The sequence below is a fragment of the Rhinopithecus roxellana genome, chromosome 12 (assembly GCF_007565055.1).
Source record: "Rhinopithecus roxellana isolate Shanxi Qingling chromosome 12, ASM756505v1, whole genome shotgun sequence".
Classification (NCBI taxonomy): Eukaryota; Metazoa; Chordata; class Mammalia; order Primates; family Cercopithecidae; genus Rhinopithecus; species Rhinopithecus roxellana.
The window spans coordinates 100,352,848-100,372,766 of NC_044560.1; the positions used below are offsets into that span (position 1 = coordinate 100,352,848).

Consider the following 19,919-nt stretch of genomic DNA (forward strand, 5'->3'; position numbering starts at 1 on the left):
TCCTGGAGACATCACAGCCCCGGCTTGTTTTCCATTATTGCATTCTGAGGGTTCATTATATAGTATCAACACAAGTCTTTTATCAAATGTGTGATTTGCAAGTCTTTTCTCTCTATCTGTGGCTTGTCTTTTCATTCTCCTAAACATTGCCTTTCAAAGAGCAGAAGTTATTAATTTTTATGAAGTCCAGCTTACAATTTTTTATTTTATGGATCATGCTTTCATTGTCTCATATTGAAGAAATATTTACCTAACCCAAGGTCACAAAGGTTTTCTCTTATATTTTCTTCTAGAAGTGTTATGGTTTTATGCTTTACAGTTAGGTCTGTAATCCATTTAGAGTTAATTTTTGTAAATGGTGTGTAGTAGTCCGTTCTCACACTGCTCTAAAGATACTACCCGAGATGGGGTAATTTATAAGCAAAGGAGATTTAATTGACTCACAGTTCTGCATGGCTGGGGAGTCCTCAGGAAACTTACAATCATGGCGAAAAGGGAAGTAGGCACGTCTTACATGGCGGCAGGTGAGAGACAGCGAGCTTGTGAGAGCTCAGAAGAAACTACCATTTGTAAAACCATCGGCTTTTGTGAGAGTTCACTCACTATCACGAGAACAGGATGCGGGAAACTGCCCCCATAATCCAATCACTTTCCTTCTTAAACATGTGCGAATTACAATTTGAGAGGAGATTTGGGTAAGGGCACAGAGCCAAACCATATCAGTGTGTAAGGTATGATTTTTTTTTTTTTTTTTGCATATGGAGATTTGGTTTTTCCAGCACCGTTTGATGATGAGGCTATTATTTATTGCTGTGTAACAATTGCACAAAAATGTAGTAATTTAAAACAAAACAGCAGCCGGGCGTGGTGGCTCACGCCTGTAATCCCAACACTTTGGGAGCCTGAGGCAGGAGGATTACTTGAACCCAGGAGTTCCAGACCAGCCTGGAGAACATAGCAACACCCCATCTCTACAAAAAATATAAAAATTAGCCAGGTGTGGTGGCGTGTGCCTATAGTCCCAGCTGTTCAAGAGACTGAGGTGGGAGGATCACTGGAGCCCAGGAGGTTGAGGCTATACTGAGCTGTGACTGCGCCACTGCACTCCAACCAGGGCAACAGTGATATCGTCTCAAAAACCCCAAAACCAAAATATAAAAAACAGTGGTTTTTATCCCACATCTGATTGATGCTCTTAAAAATTTTGTTTTTCCATCTCCATTTCATTTTGGTTATTTTTGGTTGTTTTTGCCTTTAATTTTACTGATCTTCTGCAATATATAATCTGTTAATCCCATCCTGTATACTTTCTATCTCTGATGTTGTCATTTTGATCTCATGAAGTTTGGATCTTTTTATAATTGTGCATGTCTCTACTTGGCTTTTTGATTATATGAAATACAGCTGTAATAACGATCTGAATGTGCTTTGCTGCCAGTTCTAACATATGTGTTCAATTCTTAGTGGGTTTCTGTTGATGGCTGTCTTCCTTACAGGTCATGGTTTGCTGTCTCTTTGCATGCCTGCTTATCTAAGTGGATAGAAGATCTTGTGAATTTTACCTTGAGTGCTGGATCATTTTGTATTCCTTAAAATGTCTTGACCTTTGTTTGGGGATGCAGTTCAATTTCTTGGAAACAGATCTTTTGGGTCTTTTTTTTTTTTTTGAGACAGAGTCTTGCTCTGTCACCAGGCTGGAGTGTGGTGGTGCGATCTTGGCTCACTGCAACCTCCGCCTCCTGGGTTCAAGCAGTTCTCCTGCCTTAGCCTCCTGAGTAGCTGGGACTATAGGCCCCACCACCATGCCCAACTAATTTTTGTATTTTTAGTAGAAAACAGGGTTTCACCATGTTGGCCAGGATGGTCTTGATCTCTTGACCTTGTGATCCGCCCGCCTCAGCCTCTCAAAGTGCTGCGATTACAGACGTGAGCCACCACACCTGGCTGGGTCTTTCTTATATGATTTGTTAGGTGGGACATGGAGCAGTGCTCAGCCAGGGCTAATTATTCCCCAGTACCGCGGCCAGACCTTTCTGAGTGCTGCACCCAGCGTCTTGGGAATGATAGGTTTCTCCAGTCTGCCTGGTGGAAGCAGCTGCCATCCTGGGCTGTGTATAAGCACCTGGCTCTGCTCCTCCTGATCCTTGTGAGTGGTTCTTCCTCCACTGTCGGGTAATTTCCTCACACTTGTGTGCTGCGCCATATCCCACTGAAACTGGGGTACCTTCTGCAGATCTCCTCGTTCTCTCTGTGTGGTTCTCTCCTGTCCAACACTCTATCCTACACATTCTCTCAGCTCCATCTCTACAATTCGAGGAGTCTGCCTGGCTCCATGCATTCCTCCTCCCTGTGCTGTGACCTGGAAATTTTCCTAGGCAGCAAACTGGGACAGTGGTCTTTTGTTTTGTTTTACTTTTTTTTTTTTTTTTTTTTTTTTGAGATGGAGTCTCGCTCTGTTGCCCAGGCTGGAGTGCAGTGGTGCAATCTCAGCTCACAGCAACCTCCGCCTCCCAGGTTCAACTGATTCTCCTGCCTCAGCCTCCTGAGTAGCTGGGATTACAGGTGTGTGCCATCACACCTGGCTAATTTTTTTGTTTTTTTAGTAGAGATGAAGTTTCACCGTGTTAGCCAGGCTGGTCTTGATCTCCTGACCTCATGATCCACCCACCTCAGCCTCCCAAAGTGCTGGGATTATAGGCATAAGCCACTGCGCCTGGCCTTGTTTTACTTTTTTGGACAGGAGGATAAATCTGTTTACTCTAACTTTCCTGTAATATATTCCTGAGTAATTTGTATTTTTAAAGTCAGTCCCCTTCTAAATCTTTTAATCTTTCTATATCTCATTTTCTTTTTCCATTCTGATCTTCCATTCTAATAAGAAAACTTGTCCGGGTGCAGTGGCTCACGCCTGTAATCCCAGCACTTTGGGAGGCTGAGACGGGCGGATCACGAGGTCAGGAGATCGAGACCATTCTGACTAACAGGGTGAAACCCCGTCTCTACTAAAAATACAAAAAAATTAGCCAGGCGCGGTGGCGGGTGCCTGTAGTCCCAGCTACACAGGAGGCTGAGGCAGGAGAATGGCGTGAACCCAGGAGGTGGAGCTTGCAGTGAGTGGAGATCGCGCCACCGCACTCCAGCCTGGGCGACAGAGCGAGACTCCGTCTCAAAAAAAAAGAAAACTACTTGAATGCAGGCTTTTGTGTCTGCCAGGATTAGAGGCCCTGTTCTACCTCCTATTGGCTAGGAAATCTTTTTTTTTTTTTTTTTTTTTTTTTTTTTGAGACAGAGTCTCAGTGTTGCCCAGGTTGGAGTGCAATGGTGTGATCTTGGCTCACTGCAACCTCCGCTTCCCGGGTTCAAGCGATTCTCCTGCCTCAGCCTCCCAAGTAGCTGGGATTACAGGTGCCCACCACTACACCCGACTAATTTTTTGGGTATTTTTAGTAGAGACGGGGTTTCACCTATGTTAGTCAGGCTGGTCTCAAACTCCTGACCTCAGGTGATCCACCCGCCTCAGCCTCCCAAAGTGCTGGGATTACAGGCGTGAGCCACCACACCCAGCCTTGACTAGGAAATACTTACAAGTCATTTAATTTCTGTGGAAAATGGGATGACAATAATATGTAGTCATACAGCTGGGTGAGAATCAAATGAGATTGTCTGATGGCCTGCGGTAGACGACGGGGGCAGAGTAAATGCTCAGTCGACATCATCCAGCAAAAGGTAAGCCTCGATCAATTCGTGTATCTTGTTCAGCCTTCACCTGGAATGTTCACATCTCACCGTCTCCATGGGATGTTTTTGTCCACAGATCTGCTCTGGCAGCAGCCATTCTGGCGACAACATTGACTGGGCGGACAGTTGCCATTCCTCAGCCTCGCCAGAGATCCCGGTCTGAGAGTGACGTGAGCAGTGTTGAACAGGACAGCTTCATCGAGCCCTATGCCACCACCTCAGAGCTGAGGCCTCGGTGGGTACCAGATCGCCGCCTCTGCTTCCTCTCCGGGTAGAAGAGGGGCAGCTCAGCCTGGTCTCTACATGTGTGTGTGTATGAGTACGTGTGTGTGCATGTGTACCTGTGTGTGCATGTGTACCTGTGTGGGTGCATGGGTGCTCGTGCACATATTTATGACTAGAGGCTTAGTCATTGGGTTTTCATCACCAGTGTCAAATGGACACTGTCCAGCGACTGTCCAGTGACCTAATTGCTCTGGGATCTGGATTTCCTCCATAGTGGATCTTGTTAGATTTTGACTTGTATGGGTCCTAGCCATTTTCACAGCGGCACAGAGCTAATGAATTCAGTGCTGCTTCCAGTCCCTTAGTAAGTTTCTTTGTGCGGCAACCTGAACAGTGAGAGTGGTCCCTCCTCACCTCTCACGTGTGTCTCTGGACAGTCACACTAATTTGACCTTCCTGGCAGCTGCAGTTTAGCCTTTTTTCTTCATCATCTTTACCTTTGTTGCTTCTCCTGGGTTTGAGCTGACACAGGGCTAGGGGGTCAGGAAGGTTTCCTCCTGAGGAGGAGAGGGTCGAGGGGAGAGCTTAGGACGTATAGGAATCATCTTGGAACAGCTCAAGTGCTGGGGATGATCTTTGTGGGGCTGGGATGAGCTTTCCAGACACAGATGAGGGAGTGTGACACAGGCGGCAGTGTAAGGAGGATGTTTGGGATGTGAGATGGGGCTGGAGGACTGGGCAGGGTTCAGGCTGGGGGTGCCTTTAGTGTCCTGTTTAGAGGGTGGGTGTCTGCCCTAGGAATGGTGGGAAGACACTGGAAGTCTCTAAGGGTGCATGGGGCAGGGATGAGAGTAGGGATCCATGATCACATTTGCCCTTTTTTTTTTTTTTTTGAGACAGTTTCACTCTTACTGCCTAGGCTGGAATGCAATGGCGCGATCTCGGCTCACTGCAACCTCCGCCTCTCAGGTTCAATCGATTCTCCTGCCTCTGCCTCCTGAGTAGCTGGGATTACAGGCATGCGCCACCACACCCAGCTAATTTTTGTATTTTTAGTAGAGATGGGGTTTCTCCATGTTGGTCAGGCTGGTCTCGAACTCCCACCTTCAAGTGATCTGCCCACCTCGGCCTCCCAAAGCACTGGGATTACAGACGTGAGCCACTGCGCCCGGCCACATTTCCCTTTTTAATTGTCATGTATATTCAACTTTGTGTTGGGTTGGCTCTTTTTTTGAGATAGAGTCTCGCTCTGTTGCCCAGGGTGGAGTGCAGTGTCCTGATCTCGGCTCACTGCAACCTTTGCCTCCTGGGTTCAAGCGATTCTCCTGCCTCAGCCTCCAGAGTAGCTGGGACTACAGGTGCATGCCACCACACCTGGCTAATTTTTGTATTTTTAGTTGAGACAGAGTTTCACCGTGTTGGCCAGGCTGGTCTTGAACTCCTGGCCTCAAGCGATATGTCCACCTTGGCCTCCCAAAGTGCTGGGATTACAAGCGTGAGCCACTGTGCCTGGCCTGTGTTGGCTTTTTTGATTTTGTATTTTGTATGTAGTAAATACCCATTTTTAAATTTGTATTTTCTGTAATAATTCTAAATTTAGTAAGACACTTTCTACCATGGTATTATATAAATACTTAATGTATTTCCTTCTAGGGCTTGTTTTTATTTTTGTTTTGACCAAAAGTATCGCCACCATTTTGAGATATTTGAATTTAACTTTTTTTTTTCCTGGTAAGAATTATACTTTGGCTGAATAAAAACTAAAGATGAGTAAATGGCTCTAAAATTCAGTGGAAAAAAATAAGCATGTAAGACTATCAGAGGAGATGGTCTGACTGCACAGGAATGCTGGATTAGCCCTGTTGTATTTTATTTTGTTTTTGGGGGGATTTTTTTGTTTTCTTTCCTTTTTTTTTTTTTTTGACACAGGATCTCACTCTGTTGCACAGGCTGGAGTGCAATGGCGCAATCATGGCTCACTGCAACCTCCTCCTCCTGGGCTCAAGTGATCCTCCTGCCTCAGCCTCCCAAGAAGTTGGTACCACAGATGCGTGCTATCATGCCTGGCTAATTTTTTTTTTTTTTTTTTTTTTTGAGACAGAGGTCTTACTCTGTCGCCCAGGGTGAAGTGCCATGGCCTGATCTCGGCTCACTGCAACCTTTGCCTCCTGGGTTCTAGCAGTTCTCCTGCCTCAGCCTCCAGAGTAGCTGGGACTACAGGTACACGCCACCACACCTGGCTAATTTTTATATTTTTAATAAAGACAGGGTTTCACTATGTTGGCCAGGCTGGTCTTGAACTCCCAACCTCAAGCAATCTGCCCATCTTGGCCTCCCAAAATGCTGGGATTACAGGTGTGAGCCACTGTGCCCAGCACAGGCTAATTTTTACTTTTTTTTGTAGAGACAAGGTTTCCTGATGTTGCCAGGCTGTTCTTCAACTTCTGGCTTCAAGAAATCCTCTCTCCTTGGCCTCCCAAAATGCTGGGATTATAGGTGTGAGCCACGCTCACGCATGCACATACGCTCAATTTCAAGAACTGTTTCCGATTAAATCTGCAACCCTCCCCATCTCTGACTTTTCCATCAACGTAGGTAAATGTACCCTTGCCAAACCCCAAAAACAAGAGACTAAAAAGCAACCCAGTCAGAGCCCAGCAATTGTATTTTAACCACGAACACCCCAACAGCTACCCCTCAATTGATGCAATAAAAAGCCATTGTGTCCGACCCTGTCATATTTTAAAACGTATAGATAAAGTAGCAAGAACAGTATAGGACTAGTTGAGTGATACAGAGGTGCCCAGGAATGCCCTGAGGTGAACCTAGTGTTTCTACAAGCATACTGAATCTTTAATAAAGTCTGTCCCACAGCTCAAAGGGGAAGGAAAGGATTCGGTGCTATATTGATTAGCAATATTAGAAATCAGCTTTGAGCCTTGCCTAACTCATACACCAAAATAAATTCCTAATGAATGAAGGATTATACTGTATAGACACACAAATAAGACTTTAGAATAAGTCTTTAATAAGACTTTAGAATTAGAATTTAGAAGGTAAAAATCCTTTTTAATCACTTCTATGTTTAAGAAATTTATAAAACCAAAATAATATTAATAGAACAGAAAAAACACTTATAGTAAAAGCAAAGTCAGGATTTTAATTTTAGTAGATTAATTTTAGTAATTTCAAATTGGAATGGAAGCCAACTGTGGTGGTTCACACCTGTAATCCCAGCACTTTGAGAGGCTGAGGTGGGAGGACTGCTTAAGATCAGGAGTTTGAGACCAGCCTGGGCAATAAAGTGAGACACTCATCTCTACAAAAAATACAAAAATCATCCTGGCATGGTGTTGCTTACCTGTAGTCCCAGCTACTTGGGAGGCTGAGGCAGGAGGATCACTTGAGCCCAGGAGGTCAAAGTTGCAGTGAGTTATGATCTTGTCATTTCACTCCAGCCTGGATGACAGAGTGAGACCCTGTCTCAAACACACACACACACACACACACACACACACACACACACAAACAAAAAAATGAAAAAAACAAATTGGAATGGACATACCAGAAATAAAATAGACAAAGGACCTGAACACAAGCCTATGGAAAAACATTCAGTCTCAGTAACAAATGCAAATTTAGACAGTGGGTTTTAAGTTGTTTTGGCAAGTTTTAGAAAATTATTACTAGTGTATTTGTAGCTTGGAGAAATGATTTTGTACAGTATGTATGTAGACACAAAATGTTCACACCATTTGACTCAAGAATTTTTTTTTTTTTTTTTTTTTTTTTTGAGACGGAGTCTCGCTCTGTCGCCCAGGCTGGAGTGCAGTGGCCGGATTTCAGCTCACTGCAAGCTCCGCCTCCCAGGTTCACGCCATTCTCCTGCCTCAGCCTCCCGAGTAGCTGGGACTACAGGCGCCCGCCACCTCACCCGGCTAGTTTTTTGTATTTTTTAGTAGAGACGGGGTTTCACCATGTTAGCCAGGATGGTCTCGATCTCCTGACCTCATGATCTGCCCGTCTCGGCCTCCCAAAGTGCTGGGATTACAGGCTTGAGCCACCGCGCCCGGCCGACTCAAGAATTTACTGTATGGGCTGGGCATGGTGGCTCAAGCCTGTAATCCCAGCACTTTTTGAGGCCAAGGCAGGCGGATCACTTGAGGTCGGGAGTTCAAGACCAGTCTGGCCAATGTGGTGAAACCCTATCTCTACTAAAAATACAAAAATTAGCAAGGCATGGTGGCAGGTGCCTGTAGACCCAGCTACTTGGGAGGCTAAGGCAGGAGAATCACTTGAACCTGGGAGGCGGAGGTGGCAGTGCACTGAGATCGCACCACCACACTCCAGCCTGGGTGACACAGCGAGACTTCATCTCAAAAAAAGAAAAAAAAAAAAAGAATTTACTCTATGGCGGTTTGTTTTATAGGAGTAATCCTAAATAGGGTAGAGGTTATCTGCACACAGATGTTTATTACAGGGTTATCTACAGCAATGGAAAGTGAAGGAAAAAAACCCACCTAAGCAAGGAAAATGGATAGTTAAGCTGGCATATCTACTGGATTCTTACCTTTTAAAATGTTGACTTAAAAACTTATTAATAGGTTGGGGACAGTGGATCATACCTGTAATCCCAACACTTTGGGAGGTTGAGGTAGGTGGATCGCTCAGCTCTGGAGTCTGAGACTAGTCTGGGCAACATGGCGAAACCGCTTCTCTACTAAAAGTACAAACAAACAAACAAGCAAAAAATTAACTGAGTATGGTGGAGTACATCTGTAGTCCCAGCTACTTGGGAGGCTTAGGTGGGAGGATCACTTGAGCTGGGGAGGTGGATGCTGCAGTGAGCCGAGATTGCACCTCGGCATTCCAGCCTGTGTGGCAGAATGATACCCTGTCTCAATTAAAAACAACAACAACAAAAACTTATTAATTAGCAGGTCAGTGCCAGGCACAGTGACTCATGCCTGTAATCCCAGCACTTTGGGAGGCCAAGGTGGGCGGATCATTTGAGGTCAGGAGTTTGAGACCATCCTGGCCAAAATGGTGAAACCCCATCTCTACTAAAAATAGAAAAATTAGCCATGCGTGGTGGCAAGTGCCTATAATCCCAGCTACTCAGGAGGCTGAGGCAGGAGAATCACTTGAACCCGGGAGGCTGAAGTTGGAGTAAGCCAAATATTGTGCTACTATACTCCATCCTGTGTGACAGACTGAGACTCCATCTCAAAATAATAATAACAATAACTGGGTGACAGAGTGAGACTCCATCTCAAAATAGTAATAATAATAATAGAGTGAGGCTCCATCTCAAAATAATAATAATAATAATAATAATAACAACAACAACAACAACAACAGGCTGGGCTCAGTGGCTCATGCCTGTAATGCTAGCACTTTAGAAGGTTGAGGCGGGCGGATCCCGTGAGCCAGGGAGTTCGAGACCAGCCTGGACACCATGGTGAAACCCTGTCTCTACAAAAAATACAAAAATTAGCTGGGCATGATTAGTCCCAGCTGTTGGGAGGCTGAGATTGGAGAATCACCTGAGTCCAGGGAGGCTGAGGCTGCAGTGTACCATCTTTGCACCACTGCACTCCAGCCTGGGAGACAGAGTGAGACCCTATCTCAAAAAACAGACAAACAGACAAACAAAAACAAAACAAAAAAACCCTTATTCATAACAAGGCGAATTGTATATGTATGCAGTAACTCTAAAAACAGAAATTAGAAGGATATGCTGAGTGTACTACAAAGAGATGGGACAGTGGAAAATTTAATCTTTTAGCTTCTATGTACTTTGTACTATCACACATTTATGGTAAGGACTTGGAGGCAGTGCGTGTAATACATGATATATATCAATGTCAACTGCTAAATGACTTTTTGTTTGTTTTCCTCATGAATGTTCTAACACAGTCCAAATTGGCAGAGTGAGATGGGAAGAAGATCTTCTTTGCCATCCTTTGAAACACTAGGCTATGGGGAAGAAGAGGACATTGAAACTCAGCTGTCATCCAGCTGCAAGGAACTGGGGCATGTCAGTGCCCAGGAGGACAAAGGAGGCCACGGTGATGACCTGTATGCTGTGCCACACAGAAATCAGGTGTTTTCTATGTTCCCAATTTTCTTCTTGACATTCACCCTGACGTTAACTTTTGGTAAATTAGTGCATTGCTAAGGATTTATTCTCTCTGTTCTGCATTTGATAGCATTGACTTTGGGGCTTATTTTTTAAACATGTCCAGCCTCATTTCTATTTGGTTAGATTAAAACATAAACTTCTTTCCTTTATCTTGCAAAAACAAAGATGAACATCTTCATATTCTTAATGTGGACTTCCATTCAAAGCTTAGCAATCTTATTCTTTTTTTTGACCTTGGAAGCTAAATTTCCTATCACTTTTATGATATCATTTTGCACACTGCACCCTTTCTTTAAATTCGTGCATGACAGGGAAGATCGTCATGCGTCTCTCAATGGGAGCTGACGTGCTTTGAGTGCTTACTATGAGCGCTCCCCTGTTTCTAACTCCTGTGTGCATTTATCTTAGCTGACCCCCACTGACGCGGTGAGGAATTCCCTTCATTGCCCTGTCACACATCAGGGATCTGCACACAGAGATTCAAGGAAACATACTTCTCCACTGCCAGCTGCTCTGCGAATCCCAATTTTTAAACTGCTTCCCAGGGTTTTGGAAACTACATAATAATATTTCCTTAATGGCAAGATATAGCACATATCCCTTTTTCCTTTATCTTTTTCTTTCTTTCTTTCTTTTCTTTTTCTTTTTTGAGACAGGGTCTTCTTGCCCTGTCCCCCAGGCTGGAGGGCAGTGGCACCATTATAACTCACTGCAGCCTCAACCTCCTGGACTCAAGTGATCCTCCCACCTCAGCCTCCCAAGTAGCTGGGACTACAGACACACACCACCATGCCTGGCTGTTTTTTGTGTTTTTTGTAGAGACAGGGTTTCCCCATGTTGCCTAGGCTGGTCTCGAACTCCTGACTCAAGTGATCCACCTGCCTCAGCCTTTCAAAGTACCAGGATTACAGGTGTGAGCCACTGTGTCCAGCCCCTTTTTCTTTTTTTCACCATCATTATAATGTGTTATTCATAGTGTCTGAACATATAGACCGGCAGCATTAAGCTACACCAGTATTGATTATATGTATATTAATTAGCCTCTACTATATTAAAACACTTTTTTTTTTTTTTAAATTGAGATGGGGTCTCACTGTCCCCAGGCTGGAGTGCAGTGGCACGATCCATAGCTCATTATAGCCACCTCCTCCTGGGCTCAAGTGATCCTCCCACCTCAGCCTCCCGAGTAGCCGGGGCTATAGGCACATGGCACCACAACTTGACTTTTTTTTTTTTTTCCTATAGGGCCAGGGTCTTGTTATGTTAGCCAGACTGGTCTTAAACTCCTGGGCTTAAGCAATCCTCTTGCTTCGGGCTCCCAAAGTGTTGGAATTACATGAGTAAGCCAACGCATCTGGCCCTCAAATATGTTTTAAATGGTCTTCAGGAGCTTATTTTGAGGGATCCTTATGTGGCTGTTTCATGAACTCACCATCATTTTCCCACATATACAGACTTTCACACATAGAATTAGGTTTCTCATAGCAAGGAGCTCTGGAATAGGCAGACACTGCCCAGAGCCCCAAGGAGGGAGGTGCTCCTGTTGAGCTCTGCAGGGCTTACAGTCAGTTCCACTGCTCCTCACCCGCACACTTGCCGGCTGGTTATTTTGGACCCATGTTACACATAGAGTCATATCACTCCACGATTCTAGAGGGAAAGCTTGCTACAATATTTCCCTCGGAAGAAAGAGATACAGTGACCTACAGAGACTCTTTCCTAGTTAGAAGGACAGTTATTTTGTTTTTCTAGGCAAGTCTGTTAGGGTGGTTTTAGGAGCCATGTGTAGTAGGAAAAGTTTTAAATTTTAAAATGTGAAAAGTAGAAAATAATAAACAATAAAATGTTGCCATTAGGGTTGTTGTTGCCTTGTCCTCTAACCCCACTCCCTCCTTGGAAACCCATCTTTTCTTAGATTTGGAGTGCATCCTGGAAGTTTGTATTTTTATTCTTTTACTGCAAGTTTAAGTAAACAACTAGAGTACTGCACATATATATATGTATAATTTTTTTTTGTTTATTTCTTTTGAGACAGAGTCTTGCTTTGTCACCCAGGCTGGAATGCAGTAGTACAATCTTGGTTCACTGCAACCTCCGCCTCCTGGGTTCAAGTGATTGTCCTGCCTCAGCCTCCCGAGTAACTGGGACTACAGGTGCCCGCCACCATGCCCAGCAAATTTTTGTATTTTTAGTAGAGACTGGGTTTCACCATGTTGGCCAGGATGATCTCGAACTCCTGACCTCAGGTGATCCTCCCAAAGTGCTGGGATTACCGGCATGAGCCATTGCGCCCAGCCAAGCCTTTTAAAGTATGTTTGTATAAAGTATCACAAATCCTTTATGAAGGTATGTTTTTAGTAGACTTATTGATATATAAAACATGCACAAGAAGTGAATAAATCATAAGTGTACATTTCGATAAATTTTCAAAAAGTAGCCACCACTCAGATTAAAAAAAAATTACTTGTACCCTAGAAATCCCCCTTCTTCTTTTTTTTTTTTTTGAGACAGAGTCTCGCTTTGTCGCCCAGGCTGGAGTGCAGTGGCCGGATCTCGGCTCACTGCAAACTCCACCTCCCGGGTTTACGCCATTCTCCTGCCTCAGCCTCCCGAGTAGCTGGGACTACAGGCGCCCGCCACCTCGCCCAGCTAGTTTTTTGTATTTTTTTTAGTAGAGACTGGGTTTCACTGTGTTCACCAGGATGGTCTCGATCTCCTGACCTCGTGATCCGCCCATCTCGGCCTCCCAAAGTGCTGGGATTACAGGCTTGAGCCACTGTGCCCGGCCAAAATCCCCCTTCTTCTTAGTCACTTACTACTTCCCACAGAGTTAACCATTGCCAAGATTAGCTTTAATCTTTAAAAATAATCTGAGATTAGCTTTGCCTATTCTGAAAATTTACATGCATTTAATTGGACGGTATGCATTATTTAGAGTTTGGGAGTCTTTAGTTATTGTGTATAGCAGGGGCTGGTTTGTTCTCATTGCTATATATTTTACTGTACAACCGTGCCACTCAGTTATTCGTTTTACTGATGACAGAGACTTGATTGGTTCCAGTTTGGGACTCTTAGGAATAGTGCTGCTATGAACATTTGGGGATGTGTCCCTTGATGTACATATTTGTGTATTTCTGGTGGGTGTATACTGAGGAATGGCATATATATAGTCATAGGGCATATGTACCATCAGCTTTAGTACCAGTAGATACTGCCAAACAGTTGTCCATATTAGACATCTTCTTAATGCTTTTTTGTAGGGGGAGGGAAGCAGAGTTTCCCTCTTATTGCCCAGGCTGGAGTACAATGGCGCCATCTTGGCTCACTGCAACCTCCGCCTCCTGGGTTCAAGCAATTCTCCTGCCTCAGCCTCCTGAGTAGCTGGGATTACAGGCATGTGCCACCACGCCCGGCTAATTTTGTACTTTTAGTAGAGATGAGGTTTCTCCATGTTGGTCAGGCTGGTCTTGAACTCCCAACCTCAGATCATCTGCCCACCTCGGCCTCCCAAAGTGCTGGGATCCATGAGCCACCGCGCCTGACCCCTAATACTTTTTAAGTCATCTCATCCATTTCACATTTCCTTGAGAATAGTGAGTCACTTAATATATTTTTGACAGGTTGAACAAGGAAGTTTGTTCCTGGGAGATAAAAAAGCTTGAGGTCGGCTGTGGGCAGTGGCTCATGCCTGTAATCCACCACTTTGGGAGGTGAAGGTGGGAGGATCATTTGAGGACAGGAGTTCAAGACTGGCCTGGACACCATAGTGAGATCCTGTCTCTATTAAAAAATAAAAGTGCGGGGTCATTTACTTTTTCTTTCTTCAAATGATGAGTAGCTTGGGTGACCTGTTTGCTTCTCTTGAGCCAGGTCACCTTGGAACCATGTCCACAGAGACAGGTGGACCTAGCAGCCTTAGCTCTTACTCTGAAACGCCCCTTCTCATGGGCGTCTTGCTGGTCCCTGCCACCACCTCCTTGTCAGCCCCAGGGACAGCCCTTCCATTGCCTGCAGTGCAGCCCAGCTAAGCCAAACTGATCACAAAAGCAAGATTTTACTGAAGAATCAGGAGAGCCAAAGGGCAGCCCACCCAGACAGCGCCAGTCACAGTTTACCACATAACCCCTGGTTCAGGCTGAGTGCAGTGGCTCATGCCTATAATCCCAGCCCTTTGGGAGGCTGAGGCAGGAGGATCACTTGAGGCCAGAAGTTCGAGACCAGCCTGGACAACATACTGAGACCCCATCTCTACAAAAAATTTAAAAATTAGCTGGGTATGGTGGCATGCAATTGTAGTCCTAGCTGCTTGGGAGGCTGAGGTGGAGGATTGCTTGAGCCCAGGAGCTAAAGGCTGCTGCGAGCCATGATTGCACCACTGCATTCCAGCCTGGGTGACAGAGTGAGACCATGTCTTAAAAAAAGAAAAAGAAAAACCTGTTTCACTGTTCTTTCTCTTCCTCCTTGGCAGCCTCTGTTCCTACCCTCAGGCTCCTGCCAATGGGAATGTCTCCTCATCAGCAGCAGGTCCCATTCCTGGCCCATGGGCCTCTCTAAAGGACAGCTCTGTGTCCCTGCCATGTTGGGATGAAACAAAATTTCAGTAGCTCCTATATAGCTAACATGAATGGTTACCTATATAGGACCTACTCTCAGACAGTAGAGGGGAGTCCCTCAGTAAATGCAATTTGCAGTGGACTTACATAATTGGTGAACATAGCAGGCTTCAGTGAGAGTCCTCCCAGGGGAGGTCAGCACTGCTTGTCCCACATAGAAATTATTAACACAGCCTGGGTGCAGTGGCTGTCGTCTGTAATCCCTGCACTTCGGGAGGCTGAGGCAGGAGGATCGCATGGGCACAGGAGTTTGAGACCAGCCTGGGCAACAAAAGGAGACCCTGTCTCTACAAAAAATAAAAAAAATTAGCTGGGTGTGGTGGTGCATGCCTGTGGTCCCAGCTACTCTGGGGGCTAAAGTGGGAGGATCGCTTGCATGTGGGAAGTCAAGGTTGCAGTGAGCTATGATCACACCACTGTGCTCCAGTTTGGGTGACAGAGGGAGACCCTGTCTCAAAAAAAAGGGGTGGGGGGAAATTAGTAACATGGTGTCAGTGCCAGCGTGGAGTGGTATTGGGTGGTCCCTGGCAGGGAAGAGGAAGGGAAGCTGCCCTGACAACATGGCTGGGATGTGGAGCTCTCAGTGGCCTTAGCATAACTTGAATGGTGTTGCCTTTGGCCCCTAAGCTTTTCCTGAGGGCCTGGAAGTGTCATCTAGCCCCACCTGATATAGCCCTTTTGTGTGTCACTAAGGAAAGTAGCTGAAGTACCCATGGAGGGAGCTCCCAGTGGGGAAGGTTTGAAAGAAGACGTTGGAATTTGTTAGAAGGACATTTCTCATTTCTTTCCTCCTTTGTCTTTTATAACAAAAAGGTGCCATTGTTACATGAAGTGGACAGTGAAGATGATGAAAATATTTCTGATCAAGATGAGTTTCCAGGCTCCCCTCCTACACCACAGCGGATACAACAAAAAGGTAAAACAAACAAACAAATCCCACAATTTTCATAAAATATAAGAACATTTTTTCTTAATGAATTTTGCTTATTTTTAGGAAAACATACCCATTGCCCCTTCATGCTGTAGCACTTTGATTTTAACTAGGAATATAATTGAAGTTTATTTTTTATTGAAAATGAGGGTCTAGGTGTGGTGGCTCACGCCAGCTCTTTAGGAGACCAAGGCTGGAGGATCCCTTGAGCTCAAGAATTTGAAAGCAGCCTGAGCAACACAGGGAGACCTCAGTCTCTACAAAAAGTAAAAATAAAAACATTAGCCAGGCAAGGTGGTGCACGCCTATAATCCCACCTACTCAGAAGGGCGAGGTGGGAGGATCACTTGATCTTGGAAGGTCAAGGCTGCAGCAAGCCGTAATTGCACCATTGCACTCCAGTCTGGGTGACAAAGTGAGACCCTGTCTCAAGAAAATAAGGCTGGGTGTGGTAGCTCACTCCTGTAATCCCAGTACTTTGGGAGGCCAAGGCAAGTAGATCTCTTGAGCTTAGGAGTTTGAGACCAGGTTGGGCAACATAGTGAGACACTCTCTACAAAATATGGACATCCCATCTCTACTAGAATAGGAAAAAGTAGCCAGGCATGGTGGCATGTGCCTGTGGTCCTAGCTACTCTCAAGGCTGAGGTGGGAGGATCGCTTGAGCCCTGGAGGCAAGGGCTGCAGTGAGCTGAGATTGCTGCCATTGTACTCCAGCCTGAGTGACAGAGTGAAACCCCATCTCAAACAAAAAAAAAAGAAAAGAAAAGAAAACAAGTTATTCCACAGTCAATTGCTTCTGGATATTAGGTTGTTTTTAAAGTACAAGGTGCTGTTTTTTTTTTTTTTTTTTTTTTTTTTTTTTTGCTATGTTAGCTAGGCTGGTCTTGAACTCCTGGGCTTAAGCAATAGAGATAGGGGTAGGATAGGGTCTCCCTAGTCCCAGTGCTTGGGGAAAGACCTGGCCCACAGTGGCCCACCAGGAAAGATCTGTTGGGTGAATGAGTATGTGGACATATATCTATTTGATTATCACAATGAGAGAATTCAGCATGTTATAGCAAAGGTAGGGAAAAGTTTTCGGTTTCCTAAGAGGTGGTTCACATTTGAGAAGTGACAAGGAGAGCCAGGCATCGAGTGGACAACCAATAATTGCTTTATCAGCAGCCCCAGAGTTGCTCAGGCTCAGGGAAACATTTCTGTAAATCATTTCTCAGGGAACACAGAACATCAGCCTCATAATCCTGGGGCCAGAAAACACCTGTTGGTCAGTTGGCATATTTTTTAAGTATTAGATTTAGTAAAGGGTGCATCTGTTTTTAAATTACAAAAGTAATACTGTCTTACTGTAAAAAAAAAAATACATAAATATATAAAGTGCATTAGTCCGTTTTCACGCTGCTGATAAAGACATACCTGAGACTGGGTAACTTATCAAGAAAAAGAGGTTTAATGGACTCACAGTTCCACATGGCTGGGAAGGCCTCACAATCCTGGCAGAAGGTGAAAGGCATGTCTTACATGGCGGCAGATGAGGGAATGAGAACCAAGAGAAAGGGGTTTCCCCTTATAAAACCATCAGATCTCGTGAGACTTATTCACTACCATGAGAACAGTATGGGGGAAACCGCCCCATGATTCAATTATCTCCCACTGGGTCCCTCCCACAATAGGTGGGAATTATGGGAGCTACAGTTCAAGATAAGATGTGAGTGGGGGCACAGCCAGACCATATCATAAGGCTAAACACACTTAATTGTGCCCCCACAGATAAGATTTTTAACAGTTTAGAGCATGTATGTATATAATGTGCATGCTGTTTTGTTACCTTTCTTTCGTCTCACAACACATGCCAAATGTCTTCCTACGTCCCCAAATTTGGTTCTCTCCTGCCTTGTCTAACATCTGCATTGTGTGGCCTAATGTAGCATATATCAGTCAAGGTCCAATCAGGAGTCAGAACACCCACAGTGACTTGAAGAGGGAAAATTTACTATAAAGAATTATTAATTATAACCGGTTTGGGGGCTGGGTGTGGTGGCTCACACCTGTAATCCCAGCTATGCAGGAGGCTGAGATGGGAGGATCACTTGAGCCCAGGGAGGAGGTCAAGGCTGCAGTGAGATGTGATAGTGCCACTGCACTCCAGCCTAGGTGACAGAGTGAGACCCTGTCTCTAAAAAAAAATAATAATAACAGGATTGCCTACTAAGGAGTAAAAGAGAATACTCAAGAATTCAGGAGTAGCAGCTCAAGGGGGCAGCCAGTGTCCCTAGGGCTGACACAAAGTCAGCCTTCAGGAGCAAGCAGCTCTGGAGGAGCCTCAGCCAGAACCAAGATCCACATCTTCCTGGAGAGGACGTAGCTGTGGCCTGCTGGGTGGCCAGGAAGTTTGCTGAGGGGCTGCCGTAATGAAACTCACTGGGATAGGGGGCCAGGAGAAGCCACCATGGGGAGGTACTGCATGTTGCTGGCCACCCAAAAAATTAAAAAGAAAGGATCTGCACATGTAATCCCACTTGTAATCTCAGCTACTTGGGAGGCCAAGGCAGGAAGATTACTTGAGCCCAGGAGTTCGAATCCAGCCTGGGTAATATAGTGAGACCCTCGGACTCTAAAAAACAGAAATTAAAAAGAGAAATTAATGCATAGAAGGAAGAGCCAGAGGAAGCTGGAATAGGAAAGCAAAGTCCCGGCTCCTCCAGTGTCTCTCCAGCGCCCCCTACAGAGGAAGCCTTCCTTGGTGCCAACTGGCTGGGTGGAAATGCTGCAGCCGACCATGAAGGTAGATTTGGAGATGAGACGCAGTGGCCACCCACATACTTGGGAATGTGCACTTGGCACACAGGTGTTGGTTGGGAAGGATTGCAGCTTCTGCAGTGATACCTGGTTTGTGGTGGGCATTAAAAGCCCCTGCATACTTCTGAAAAACCTCAAACCCCAAACTCTAATTTAGTGGCTCAGGGCTGGGCCCAAGGGTCTGTACTTTTTTTTTTTTGAAACGGAGTTTTGCTCTTGTTGCCCAGGCTGGAGTGCAATGGCGTGATCTTGGCTCACCACAACCTCCGCCTCCTGGATTCAAGCCATTCTCCTGCCTCAGCCTCCTGAGTAGCTGGGATTACAGGCATGTGCCACCACGCCCAGCTCATTTTGTACTTTTAGTAGAGATGGGGTTTCTCTGTGTTGGTCAGACTGGTCTGGAAGGGTCTGTACTTTTCACAAGTACACAGAGGAGTCTGATGTGGGTGATCCTGGGACAACACGTGAGGAACCCTGGCTTTTGGTGGTTTGGTCTTTGACTGTCATTTCCAGGCGTGGCTAAGTTACTTACCTCGTCTTCTCAATCTGAGAGTGTCTGTCTCATAAATGTAGTGATGCATGTGAAGTGCAGTGGCTTCCATCAGTGCTAGTGATAATTAGTTTCTAAAGCCTGAAGCTTTGATCACCTGATGCATCGCTCTGCACTCTAGCAAGACCCCTGCCAAGAAGACCAAACACACTTTGGGCAAGGCCCTCGTACCCTTGGTCAGAACTGCCAAATTCATGCTCGTGGACGCTGTTCCACTTCCCTAGATTCTTTGCAGACCCTTATTTGATCCCACAGTCCCCTCTTGCTAGTACTTCCTCCTTCTCCTCAACAGCCCGCTTTGTCAAGTGGTACACCTCTCCAGGCCTTCTCCCTCTCCACGTCTCCTCAAACCTCTCCAGTTTGGCTTCCCTCTCCATCGCGCCACTGGACCAGAGACCTTCATGTAGTTAAGTGCGCCAGGTGGTTTTCTGGCTTCTTCTGATGACGTCTCAGTAGCATAACACGTGGTTAACATACCTTCTCCCTGGGCTCGGGACATCTTGTTTCCTCCCGCCTTCCTGGGTGCCCCACCCCCCACCCCGTCATCTCCTCAGTCTCGGCCCTTTACTCTTCGAAGTACTCATAGCCTGCTCCCCAGTTTGATATCATTCATTGTGTGCTGTGCCCAGGTTTCCTCTCCCAGCTTCTATGCCATGTAACCGTTTAACTTCATTCATTCATCCCCTCAGCCAGAACAGTCTTTTTTTTTTCAACAGGGTCTCACTCTGTTGCCCAGGCTGGAGTACAGTGGTATGATCACGGCTCACTGCAACCTCAACCTGAGTTCAGTTGATCCTCCCACCTCAGCCTCCTGAATAGCTGGGACTACAGGTGTGCATCATCATGCCTGGCTAATTTTTGTATGTTGTTAGACACAGGGTTTCACTATATTGCCCAGGCTGTCCTTGAACTCCTGGG

At 45.5% G+C, this 19,919-nt stretch overlaps 1 protein-coding gene across 2 annotated transcripts in view; it reads left to right on the forward strand.

Moving 5' to 3' along the window:
• Positions 1–19,919, forward strand: part of CEP89 (centrosomal protein 89) — a 98,495-nt gene that overhangs the window by 10,365 nt on the left and 68,211 nt on the right. For both annotated transcript variants that reach the window (XM_010367005.2, XM_030942834.1), the window contains exons 3-5: positions 3,815–3,973; positions 9,883–10,069; positions 15,535–15,637. In XM_010367005.2, coding sequence (XP_010365307.1) covers positions 3,815–3,973; positions 9,883–10,069; positions 15,535–15,637 — 449 coding nt within the window. The remainder of the gene's footprint in view (positions 1–3,814; positions 3,974–9,882; positions 10,070–15,534; positions 15,638–19,919) is intronic.